At 36.0% G+C, this 12,976-nt stretch overlaps 1 protein-coding gene across 1 annotated transcript; it reads right to left on the reverse strand.

The window, feature by feature from the left end:
* Nucleotides 1-474: 474 nt before the first annotated feature.
* On the reverse strand, nucleotides 475-5,357 carry ND-13B (NADH dehydrogenase (ubiquinone) subunit ND-13B). The gene is made up of 3 exons (XM_045768958.2): nucleotides 5,276-5,357; nucleotides 3,983-4,144; nucleotides 475-1,444 (listed from the first exon to the last, which is right to left on the reverse strand). Exons 1-3 carry the CDS (start codon nucleotides 5,291-5,293, stop codon nucleotides 1,277-1,279), a joined length of 348 nt encoding a protein of 115 aa, XP_045624914.1. The 5' UTR covers nucleotides 5,294-5,357; the 3' UTR covers nucleotides 475-1,276.
* Between the last annotated feature and the right edge of the window lie 7,619 nt (nucleotides 5,358-12,976).

Consider the following 12,976-nt stretch of genomic DNA (forward strand, 5'->3'; position numbering starts at 1 on the left):
TAATTATATTATGACCCCATTACTTATGACCTAAATAATGTGATTACGGAATACCTGTATATTTATTAATTGCAACTGTCTAAGGAGATGTATCAAGACATTAATTCTAATTCTAATATTAGATTATCTCTGCAAATCCATACCAGTTATCAATTCCAGTATTTCTTAAGATTATTTCTAAACTTTTTATTTAAAATTGTCTTGCAATACCTTTTCAAAATTCCTAAACATTCCCAAGTGTTGCCAAATATCCTGTTATTACTGAATTTAATTTTAAATTTAGCAACCAAAACTGGTGGAACCTCTAAGTACAGTACTTTAAATATTGCTATAAATCTTTCATTGCCGAGAATGCTATTTTAAAAAGCAAAATTATCAGGAAAATGTATGCACTATGAAAGAATATGATAAAAACAATAATAGTAACAGGCAATCATAAAAGGATAATTACTCAAAGTAAAATTATACAATTCATTCATTAATCATAATATATTTACAGATCATGTTATACACAAACTACAGACCGAATAAAATATATCAATTTGGTATCTTATAAATATTAAGAAAAAAGTTGACACACACATAAGCAATAAACTTTTCATATACAGTATTTTAATCAAAGATTGATAAGGAATTACAACCCGTTCTCGCAAATTTAATAAGTCAATATTGACTTATTAAATATGTGCATAGGTGACATACTTAACATAATAGATACCCTTAAAAAGATTCATAGAAAACACCGACCTTACCTAACCTTGTTAGTATCTTAAGATAAGCATCTTATTGCTTCGTAATTACAATTATTACCTAACCTATAATAGGTATAGGTTAAGTAATAATTGTAATTACGAAGCAATAAGATGCTTATCTTAAGATACTAACAAGGTTAGGTAAGGTCGGTGTTTTCTATGAATCTTTTTAGGGGTATCTATTATGTTTAGTATATCACCTATGCACGTAGTTAATAAGTCAATATTGACTTATTAAATTTGCGAGAACGGGTTGGGAATTATGTTATGTGCCAGGTACAAGGCTTTGCCATGTACCTGGCAAATCCACTAGCATCAGAAAAGTGTAATCCGAGAAAAAATATTGTCAAAATCACATTCTAATTCATTTATGCACTCTAGATGCACATTCAGATACACTTTTTTGTTAAAAAAAACTTTATTTACTCAGTATGTTTTTAGTACATAACATTTAAATCAGATAGATCTGACTAAATGCCAACATTAATTTTTTCTATGTTTAAAGGTTTCAAGATGCATACTAGTTAAATAGGCCATTTCCATTGCCCAGGAAGTGGTTCCTGCACAAGGGGTTCCCAAGGCTTCCAGTCCAACATTTTGCGTGCTAGTGTTAGTTCATTCTCTGCCTGTTGGATCACCTCTTCAATCTGGCCGCAACTGATGGCCTTCTCTAGCTTCGACACATCTGCCTCCTGTAAAAATTTTACAAACGTCAAATTGTACTGAAATGCAATAGTTACTATATGCCATATTAGCCAGCAAATGTACATTTTCTAGATAAACTGTGCTGGTTATGCTTAGTTGTCTTAAATACAGCGGAAGGGAAGAAAACTATCAGGGGAAAGTGCCAAGTCATTACGACTATATCACACTTGAAAGTGGTCAGGATAAGAATTTGGGATGGGACGGGGGGAAGGAATGGTGCCTAACCACTTGGACGGTTGAAATGTCATCCAGTCGAAATGCTGGAAATTATGGTTAAATGCCGAAAAACGACAGTGGAAGTAGAGACAACTTATGCTTGTCTCTACATAGTAGAGACAAGCATAATGGAGGCATAATATCACTGGGAGCAGCAGCAGGATCGGGGCATAACAGCATTAAAAGCAGCAACAAGATGGGGAACACATATTAGCACTGGCAACAGCAGCAGAATGAGGATATAATAGCACTGGAAGCATAACATAATAGCAGTAGATGGGATATAACAGTGGAAGCAGCAACAGATAAGGAATTGTGGATGGAGGGAATTATCAGACGAAAGCGCCAAAGCCATTACAACTATATAGCATAGAACCATAGAATGATGGCATAATAGCAGGTGTGGGCATAAGCAAAATGGGTGTATAATAATGGTGGAGGCAGTAGCAGGATAGGAACATAATATTAGTGGAGGTGACAGCAAGATTGGGGAAGGGGGGGGGGGGTCATAATAACGGTAGGCACAACAGTGTAGTACTGTACCAGGCATAGAGGCAAACAAAAATTCCTGGAGCAAATAGAAGTATAGATAGTATAATTAAATTTAGAGTAATTATAATTAAATAATAGAGTAAGAAAAGGTCAATGAGGATTTTAGAAAAATGCAGTATCATCAATGTAATGAATTTTTTGGGAACTTCCATTTAAGACAAAAGAAATACAAAGTTGAAGACAGCTATAATTAAAAATCAATATCTGGAAAAGCTACAAAGTGGATGGCACACCAGCAGAGGTGTTAATGTGGTGGTGCAAAAGCAATCGATTAGCTGTACAAAACACGTGTAAGAGACTGACCTACTGAAAAGTGGTGCCAGATGATTGTACCAGAGCAGGTACATGTAATATCTTTATAAAAGGCCAAGAGTAGCAATGTATAGGAATTACAGGGGAAATAGGTTATTGAATACTGTAAAGTGGGAGCCAATATAGTTGTAAGCAGGAATATGCATAGTACATAATTTATATAAATGTCGGCTGCAATAAATTTAGCAAAATTGAAAGTAGAATAACATTCATAGACCTAGTGTGAATTTAGATGTTCTTTGGGAGGTCTTAAAATCATTAGTATTGGGGGAGGGGGGGGGGGGGGGAATTATTAGGTACAATTACTTTTTATCAGAAGCAAAGTGTATGAAAGCAAAAGGAATATCAAGTGAAGTTTTCAGCATATACAGTACTGTATTGGTTAACCTAGTTGTCTAGTACAGTAGTGCACATAGTTATGAAAACAGTAATCCCCAGAATACCTTCAAAGGTATAGTGACAATATAAGAACATATACATGGTTATCACCTCTGTTAAGAATCCTGATTTAATGAAGGCCAGATTTTGAGCCCTAAGACAAAACAGCTAAATAGGCACCACCACCACAGCTAAATAGGTTATTTAAAGGCTAAAAATATACATGAAGACAGCTCATATCATAATATGTAATGATCAATTATCAGTTATATTATTCATACTTTTGCAGAGGAATACATCGAGGCCACATTCCTATGCTCATGTACGTTTTAATTCCTTTTTCCAGAAAACAACAGTATACATAAAAGCAACCAGAAATGATGATAGTTTCAATAAAATAATAGTACAGTATATATCAAAATAATTTACATTTATCACAGTTATATTATGCATAATGCATAGTTTTCCATAAGAATGCCTAGAGGCCAGGACTTATACATTTTAACTCCTTTCTCCAGTAAATAACAAAAGTAAGCAAAACTGCTTTTAACTAAATACTGTACTTGTAATTATTAAAGTAATTAGACAATCACTGCATAAAAACTTTAACACACTCCATAGATTTCACAAACCTATGATGACTAAATAAAAACTTGGCACTTAATTCAAGTAAAGTAATCAACAATTAATTACAGGAAAGTATTCTCAATACTGTATATTTGCACAAAATATTAGTAACTATTAAATAAACACAACATATATACACAGTAGAGCATATGGGATGTGTTTAGTATATAGTTAGCATATAAATATATGCTGAATGAAAATACCAGACTAGGGTATACTGCCCTAGGCTGGTATTTTACCAAGTTACTCTTCTATTTTGGTCAGTTACCAAGTAAACTGATTACTTCAAATATTATTTGATATCTGTTCAATTTTATGGAACAAAAAAAGTACTAGTGAGCCCTAGGCCATGGCCTACTTGGCCTACTAAATAATCTGGCCCTGAGTTAACCTGAAATTGACCAGTATGCACCAATAATCAATTAAAAATACATTCTTACCGTTTTCACAAGAGCACTTCGTTCACCGATTATCTGCTCCGTGTATTTGCGGTACGCAGCATCATGAGGCATTTTTTGTAGACACCGCATAATTTTGCCATACAGGACTCCAAGTGTGTGATGTGGGTTACGAGCTACAGGCAACCCGGTAAGTGCTGTCGACTGAAAACCATCACAAAATTTAACACAATGTTTTCTTGAAAAGGCAATTATAAGTTTTTGGCAATTATTACGGAATAACTAAAAATGAAGAATATTTAAAACAACACATTCTCAGCAAATCTATATTCTGCAGAATATCAGTATCTAAAAGGTGTGTCAGAGTTGAAACTAAGGAAAGGTAAGGTAATGAACAAATTCACAAGAGCCATGACGAGGATTCGAACCTACGTCCAAGAGCATCCCAGACGCTGCCTTAATCGACTGAGCTATGATACGGTCAAAAGAATTGCAAAGAAGTTCGACTGAACTTACTGAACTTTCTACCGAACTTTGATGTATCACGCTATTGTGATTTCTGTGTGTAAGGTAATGTTTCTTTACTGAGCAGTGATGGCATGTAATGTCAACTTTCAAAAGTTGTTAAATTTGAACTCCAAGGAATTTACTTTCTAATTTGCATGTTACTTGGGAATTGTTAATACATATATGCATACATATGAACTTTATTGAAACACTTTTAAACAATGCATGTAAATATCATCAGTTTCAAACTCAAGCCACAATGTTGGACAGAAAATTGGAGATGCTTCTTCACCTATAGGGTTATAAATCCAAGGAACCGCCTACCTGCCAAAGGCATAAATTCCAAAACACTGCTGCAATTCAAGATCCAAATAGATAAAATCCTCAAAACAAATTGGGGGACTTTTGACAAGCCTCCGGCTTCCTGTCATCGTTGAACCCACTGTGGAGATAGTTACTTAAAAGGTAAATTCAGGTAACAGTTTTCAACACTGGTTTTAACACAACAATAATGAGTTGTTGTTTATGGTTTTAAATGACAACCCGTACATTCAACTTGAATGACATTTATCTACCAGATGCGAAATATGGATAGAGTGCAAATATTTCAGATATATTTATGATTTACAATAAAATTGTCCTAATTAAAAAATATGTTCCCCCAAGTTGGCCATTACCGGCGAGATGTAATTAAGTCAACCTGCAGTTTTTGTCATTATATTATTAACCGTGATGCAAGTTAAACACTCCACCACCCTCAGTACTGCTCGTAAAACGGCCAAAGAGGCATAGACGAGCCGTGAATACCGACAGATAAGAGCTACTCACCACCTTCCTGGCCGCCATGTCTCTTGGGATACCGACCTACAATTATTTATTTTATATAGTTGGCGATTATAATTCATTTCAGTAGTTTCGTTGTTTATAAATTATTTTACTTATAAAATTTTTATGCGAAAAATGCTCATGGTTAGTGGCTTAATAAAAAATATATAGAATTAATCCCAAATTTAGAAAGGCATTAAATTATCAAAAAAGAAACTCAGCTGAAACTCCCAAGTTTCATTATGAGCTGAAACTCCCAACCACATATGAAGGAATTGAGCAGCTCAATACTACCTTCTGTATAAGGGTGATGATTTCAATTTCTTTTCAATTTCTTTCTTTATTATGCACCCCATACCCATCCCGTGGGCGGTGGTGAAAAGGGTTACAGAGGCACATAATCAGTTTAGGAACTGAACCCTCTAGTTCGTTTATCTAAGCAAATAACAATTTTTGACGCTAGTTACAAAATTATTAATGTTATATATATACATGTACACATTCTCATAGATACATGTACATATATATGGCTTTAGGCTACTAGGCATGGCTTTAGGTACTAGTGGCTTTAGGTATTGTATATACTACCTCTATCTTTAAATCTAACAGAATGTTTGTACTGTAACGCTGCAACTATGTATGTACTGTTCCTAAATAAATTATTATTATATATATGTATACATATATACATATTTAATCACCCACACAAATACACACATCAATAATCTCTTGTGTCACAAGTGATTCAACAAGAGGCTCACAACAGTCACTATACAAGGCACTTTACATCTATGGTGAGTCACACAGTTACTAGTCTTGCTGCACACCCACCCAACTGGGCGGCAGCTTTACAGTAATGTGCATGCATTACTTACAGTAAGCAAATTTTGGATACTTCGCTAAGATTTCGGGCAGCACATCATTATGAATGAAATACTTACACATTTCTTGGACACTATTGATGGTGTTATCTCTAAATTCCGCGAACTTTTCACATTCCATTATATAATGACGCAAAATATGCGAATAGTTCTGCTGACAGAGTTTACATATAGTCAAATCTACATCAGCAGATGTTACAAACTCCCAGAGGTACTTGTAGCCGAGCCTAAGCCTAGCAGTGGTAACATCTAGAAGTCTGCTAACATTATTGGATGACCCATAGACGTGCGGTTCTTCCTGCATTATAGAATGATGATAGATGGAGTAACTGCCCGAAACGCTGCGCGTACTAGTGGCTTTACAAGATTGTAAATACTATGCTATGTATTCTCACAAACCCAATGTACCTTCTTGTATATAAATAAATAAATAAATAAATAAATAAATAAATAAATAAATAAATAAATAAATAAATAAATAAATAAATGGTGTGAATTTCAGTTTGCCTCAAGTCTCTAAAACTTAGTTGATGTTCCTGGGATACTGCTGCCCTCAGGCTGCTCAAAGGCATTCCAAAGTTGGTAATCAATTCCCTCTTTACGAGCAAAAGTATATAATAAACGTAGAAATTTTGTATCTTCAACAATTTCCTTTGGGCGTTCGTCTGTTCCACCATAATTGCCCAGTAGATAAACGAGTAACTTGTTTTTTTGTATCCTACACTGTGTAATCTTGCATATAGAATAGGATAGTAACACATTGCTGTGTATACCTAAGCTTGTTAATAAAAAAAGGGAACAAATTTGACCCAAGTGATACTTGGGTCAAATTTGTTTGACCCAAACAAATTTGTGTGAGGCAGGGTAGCCAGATTGGGCTACAAGTAGCGAATTGGACTACTTTTGAGAGCCCCACGCTCCCAAATTTTTAATTTCGCTACTTGCGACTTTTTGGGCTAGTTTAAACGCAAGTTGGGCTACTTTGGGCTATTAATATTAAAAAACTCAATGATTATTTATGCTTTAATAATATAATCTGTACAAATCACAGCCAAGTCCATCAGCCTGATTGACTAGACCACTTACCGCAGGAGAGCCCTGGTCAGAGACCGGCCCCTGGGGACGTTGATCCTAGGAACCTTTGAAAGAAAAACTAACCGCAAGGCAAGGTAATCCTCCCCAGGGGAAATAGATTTTCGGTACAAAAAGTCGTAATTTGAAAATGAAAATAGGTGCAGAGAGTCAGAATTCGGCTCAAAAATCACAATCAAGAGTCAAATTTCCGACATTTCAGATATTTTGAAAACTGCACGGGGGTTTGGGCAAAATATGATCCATTGCCGTTTTCAGTAATTGGCATATATTCGGTATAAAAATTCGTAATTTGAAAATGAAAATAAGTGCAGAGAGTCAGAATTCGGCTCAAAAATCACGCTCAGGAGTCAAATTTCCGACATTTCAGATATTTTGAAAACTGCAGGGGGGTTAGGGCGAAGTATGACCCTTCGCCGTTTTCAGTAATTGGCATATTTTCGGTATAAAAAATAGCAGTTTGAAAATGAAAATAGGTGCAGAGAGTCAGCATTCGGCTCAAAAATCACGCTCAAGAGTCAAATTTCCAACATTTCAGATATTTTGAAAACTACAGGGGGGTTTGGCCAAAATAAGACCCTTCGCCGTTTTCAGTAATTGGCATATTTTCGGTATAAAAAGTCGTAATTTGAAAATGAAAATAGGTGCAGAGAGTCAGAATTCGGCTCAAAAATCACGCTCAAGAGTCAAATTTCCAACATTTCAGATATTTTGAAAACTACAAGGGGGGTTTGGGCAAAACATGACCCATCGCCGTTTTCAGTATTTGGCATATTTCGGTATAAAAAGTCGTAATTTGAAAATGAAAATAGGTGCAGAGAGTCAGGTTTCGACTCAAAAATCACGCTCAGGAGTCAAATTTCGGACATTTCAGATATTTTGAAAACTGCAGGGTGGTTTGGGCAAAATATGACCCATCGCCGTTTTCAGTAATTGGCATATTTTTGGTATAAAACGTAGTAGTTTGAAAATGAAAATAGGTGCAGAGAGTCAGAATTCGGCTCAAAAATCACGCTCAGGAGTCAAATTTCGGACATTTCAGATTTTTTGAAAACTGCATGGGGCTTTGAGCAAAATATGACCCCATCGCTGTTTTCAGTAATTGGCATATTTTCAGTATAAAAAGTAGTAGTTTGAAAATGAAAATAGGTGCAGAGTCAGAATTAGGCTCAAAAAATACGCTCAGGAGACAAATTTCGGACATTTCAGATTTATTTAAAACTGCAGGGGGGTTTGGGTAAAATATGACCCTTCGCCGTTTTCAGTAATGGGCGTATTTTCGGTATAAGAAGTCGTAATTTTGAAATGAAAATAGGTACAAAGAGTCAGAATTCGGCTCAAAAATCACGCTCAGGAGTCAAATTTCGGACATTTCAGATTTTTTGAAAACTGCAGGGGGGTATGGGCAAAATATGACCCATCACCGTTCTCAGTAATTGGCATATATTCGGTGTAAAAAGTCGTAATTTGAAAATGAAAATAGACGCAGAGAGTCAGAATTCGGCTCAAAAATCATGCTCAGGGGTCAAACTTCGGACATTTCAGATATTTGAAAACTGCAGGGGGGTGTGGGCAAAATATGACCCTTCGCCGTTTTCAGTAATTGGCATATTTTCGGTATAAAAAGTGGTAATTTGAAAATGAAAATAGGTGCAGAGAGTCAGAATTCGGCTAAAAAATCCCGCTCAGGAGTCAAATTTCGGACATTTCAGATTTTTTGAAAACTGCAGGGGGGTTTGGGCAAAATATGACCCTTCGCCGTTTTCAGCAATTGGCATATTTTCGGTATAAAAATTAGTAGTTTGAAAATGAAAATAGGTGCAGAGAGTCAGAATTCGGCTCAAAAATCACGTTTAGGAGTCAACTTTCGGACATTTCAAATTTTTTGAAAACTGCAGGGGGGTTTGGGCAAAATATGACCCTTTGCCGTTTTCAGTAATTGGCATATTTTCGGTATAAAAAGTAGTAGTTTGAAAATGAAAATAGGTGCAGAGAGTCAGAATTCGGCTCAAGAATAACGCTTAGGAGTCAAATTTCGGAAATTTCAGATATTTTGGAAACTGCAGGGGGGTTTGGGCAAAATATGACCCATCGCCGTTTTCAGTAATTGGCATATTTTTGGTATAAAACGTAGTAGTTTGAAAATGAAAATAGGTGCAGAGAGTCAGAATTCGGCTCAAAAATCACGCTCAGGAGTCAAATTTCGGACATTTCAGATTTTTTGAAAACTGCAGGGGGCTTTGAGCAAAATATGACCACATCGCTGTTTTCAGTAATTGACATATTTTCAGTATAAAAAGTAGTAGTTTGAAAATGAAAATAGGTGCAGAGAGTCAGAATTCGGCTCAAAAATCACGCTCAGGAGTCAAATATCAGACATTTCAAATATTTTGAAAACTGCAGGGGGGTTTGGGCAAAATATGACCCATCGCCGTTTTCAGTAATTGGCATATTTTCGGTATAAAAAGTAGTAGTTTAAAAATGAAAATATGTGCAGAGAATCAGAATTCGGCTCAAAAATCACGCTCAGGAGTCAAATTTCCGACATTTCAGATATTTTGAAAACTGCAGGGGGGTTTGGGCAAAATATGACCCATCACCGTTTTTAGTAATTGGCATATTTTCAATATAAAAAGTCGTAATTTGAAAATGAAACAAGGTGCAGAGAGTCAGAATTCGGCTCAAAAATCACGCTCAGGAGTCAAATTTCCAACATTTCAGATATTTTGAAAACTGCAGGGGGGTTTGGGCAAAACATGACCCTTCGCCGTTTTCAGTAATTAGCATATTTTCGGTATAAAAAATAGTAGTTTGAAAATGAAAATAGGGGCAGAGAATCAGAATTCGGCTCAAAAATCAGGTTCAGGAGTCAAATTTTGGACATTTCAGATTTTTTGAAAACTGCAGGGGGGTTTGGGCAAAATATGACCCTTCGCCGTTTTCAGTAATTGGCATATTTTCGGTATAAAAATTAGTAGTTTGAAAATGAAAATAGGTGCAGAGAGTCAGAATTCGGCTCAAAAATCACGTTTAGGAGTCAAATTTCGGACATTTCAAATTTTTTGAAAACTGCAGGGGGGTTTGGGCAAAATATGACCCTTTGCCGTTTTCAGTAATTGGCATATTTTCGGTATAAAAAGTAGTAGTTTGAAAATGAAAATAGGTGCAGAGAGTCAGAATTCGGCTCAAGAATAACGCTTAGGAGTCAAATTTCGGAAATTTCAGATATTTTGAAAACTGCAGGGGGGTTTGGGCAAAATATGACCCATCGCCGTTTTCAGTAATTGGCATATTTTTGGTATAAAACGTAGTAGTTTGAAAATGAAAATAGGTGCAGAGAGTCAGAATTCGGCTCAAAAATCACGCTCAGGAGTCAAATTTCGGACATTTCAGATTTTTTGAAAACTGCAGGGGGCTTTGAGCAAAATATGACCACATCGCTGTTTTCAGTAATTGACATATTTTCAGTATAAAAAGTAGTAGTTTGAAAATGAAAATAGGTGCAGAGAGTCAGAATTCGGCTCAAAAATCACGCTCAGGAGTCAAATATCAGACATTTCAAATATTTTGAAAACTGCAGGGGGGTTTGGGCAAAATATGACCCATCGCCGTTTTCAGTAATTGGCATATTTTCGGTATAAAAAGTAGTAGTTTAAAAATGAAAATATGTGCAGAGAATCAGAATTCGGCTCAAAAATCACGCTCAGGAGTCAAATTTCCGACATTTCAGATATTTTGAAAACTGCAGGGGGGTTTGGGCAAAATATGACCCATCACCGTTTTTAGTAATTGGCATATTTTCAATATAAAAAGTCGTAATTTGAAAATGAAACAAGGTGCAGAGAGTCAGAATTCGGCTCAAAAATCACGCTCAGGAGTCAAATTTCCAACATTTCAGATATTTTGAAAACTGCAGGGGGGTTTGGGCAAAACATGACCCTTCGCCGTTTTCAGTAATTGGCATATTTTCGGTATAAAAAATAGTAGTTTGAAAATGAAAATAGGGGCAGAGAATCAGAATTCGGCTCAAAAATCAGGCTCAGGAGTCAAATTTTGGACATTTCAGATTTTTTGAAAACTGCAGGGGGGTTTGGGCAAAATATGACCCTTCGCCGTTTTCAGTAATTGGCATATTTTCGGTATAAAAAATAGCAGTTTGAAAATGAAAATAGGTGCAGAGAGTCAGAATTCGGCTCAAAAATCACGCTCAGGAGTCAAATTTCGGACATTTCAGATATTTTGAAAACTGCAGGGGGGTTTGGGCAAAGTATGACCCTTCGCCGTTTTCAGTAATTGGCATATTTTCGGTACAAAAAGTCGTAATTTGAAAATGAAAATAGGTGCAGAGAGTCAGGATTCGGCTCAAAAATCACGCTCAGGAGTCAAATTTCAGACATTTCAAATATTGTGAAAACTGCAGGGGGGTTTGGGCAAAATATGACCCATCGCCTTTTTTAGTAATTGGCATATTTTCGGTATAAAAAGTCATAATTTAAAAATGAAAATAGGTGCAGAGAGTCAGAATTCGGCTCAAAAATCCCGCTCAAGGGTCAAATCTCGGACATTTCAGATATTTTGAAAACTGCAGGGGGGTTTGAGCAAAATATGACCCCATCGCCTTTTTCAGTAATTGGCATATTTTCGGTATAAAAAGTAGTAGTTTAAAAATGAAAATAGGTGCAAAGAGTCAGAATTCGGCTCAAAAATCACGCTCAGGAGTCAAATTTCCGACATTTCAGATATTTTGAAAACTGCAGGGGGATTTGGGCAAAATATGACCCATCACCGTTTTCAGTAATTGGCATATTTTCAATATAAAAAGTCGTAATTTGAAAATGAAAATAGGTGCAGAGAGTCAGAATTCGGCTCAAAAATCACGCTCAGGGTTCAAATTTCGGACATTTCAGATATTTTGAAAACTGCAGGGGTGATTGGGCGAAATATGACCCATCGCCGTTTTCAGTAATTGGCATATTTTCGGTATAAAAAGTAGTAGTTTGAAAAGGAAAATAGATGCAGAGAGTCAGAATTCGGCTCAAAAATCACTCTCAGGAGTCAAATTTCGGACATTTCTGATATTTTGAAAACTGCAGGGAGGTTTGGGCAAAATATGACCCTTTGCCGTTTTCAGTAATTGGCATATTTTCGGTATAAAAAGTAGTAGTTTGAAAATGAAAATAGGTGCAGAGAGTCAGAATTCGGCTCAAAAATCACGCTCAGGAGTCAAATTTCCGACATTTCAGATATTTTGAAAACTGCAGGGGGGTTTGGGCAAAATATGACCTTTCGCCGTTTTCAGTAATTGGCATATTTTCGGTATAAAAAGTCGTAATTAGAAAATGAAAATAGGTGCAGAGAGTCAGAATTCAGTTCAAAAATCACGCTCAGAGGTCAAATTTTGGACATTTCAGATATTTTGAAAACTGCAGGGGGGTTTGGGCAAAATATGACCCATCGCCGTTTTCAGTAATTGGTATATTTTCGGTATAAAAAGTAGTAATTTGAAAATTAAAATAGGTGCAGAGAGTCAGAAGTCGGCTCAAAAATCACGCTCAGGAGTCAAATTCCGGACATTTCAGATATTTTGAAAACTACAAGGGGGGTTTGGGCAAAATATGACCCTTCGCCGTTTTCAGTAATTGGCATATTTTCGGTATAAAAAGTCGTAATTTGAAAATGAAAATAGGTGCAGAGAGTCAGAATTCGGCTCAAAAATCACGCTTAGGAGTCA

Source organism: Procambarus clarkii, chromosome 51 (assembly GCF_040958095.1).
Source record: "Procambarus clarkii isolate CNS0578487 chromosome 51, FALCON_Pclarkii_2.0, whole genome shotgun sequence".
Taxonomy (NCBI): Eukaryota; Metazoa; Arthropoda; class Malacostraca; order Decapoda; family Cambaridae; genus Procambarus; species Procambarus clarkii.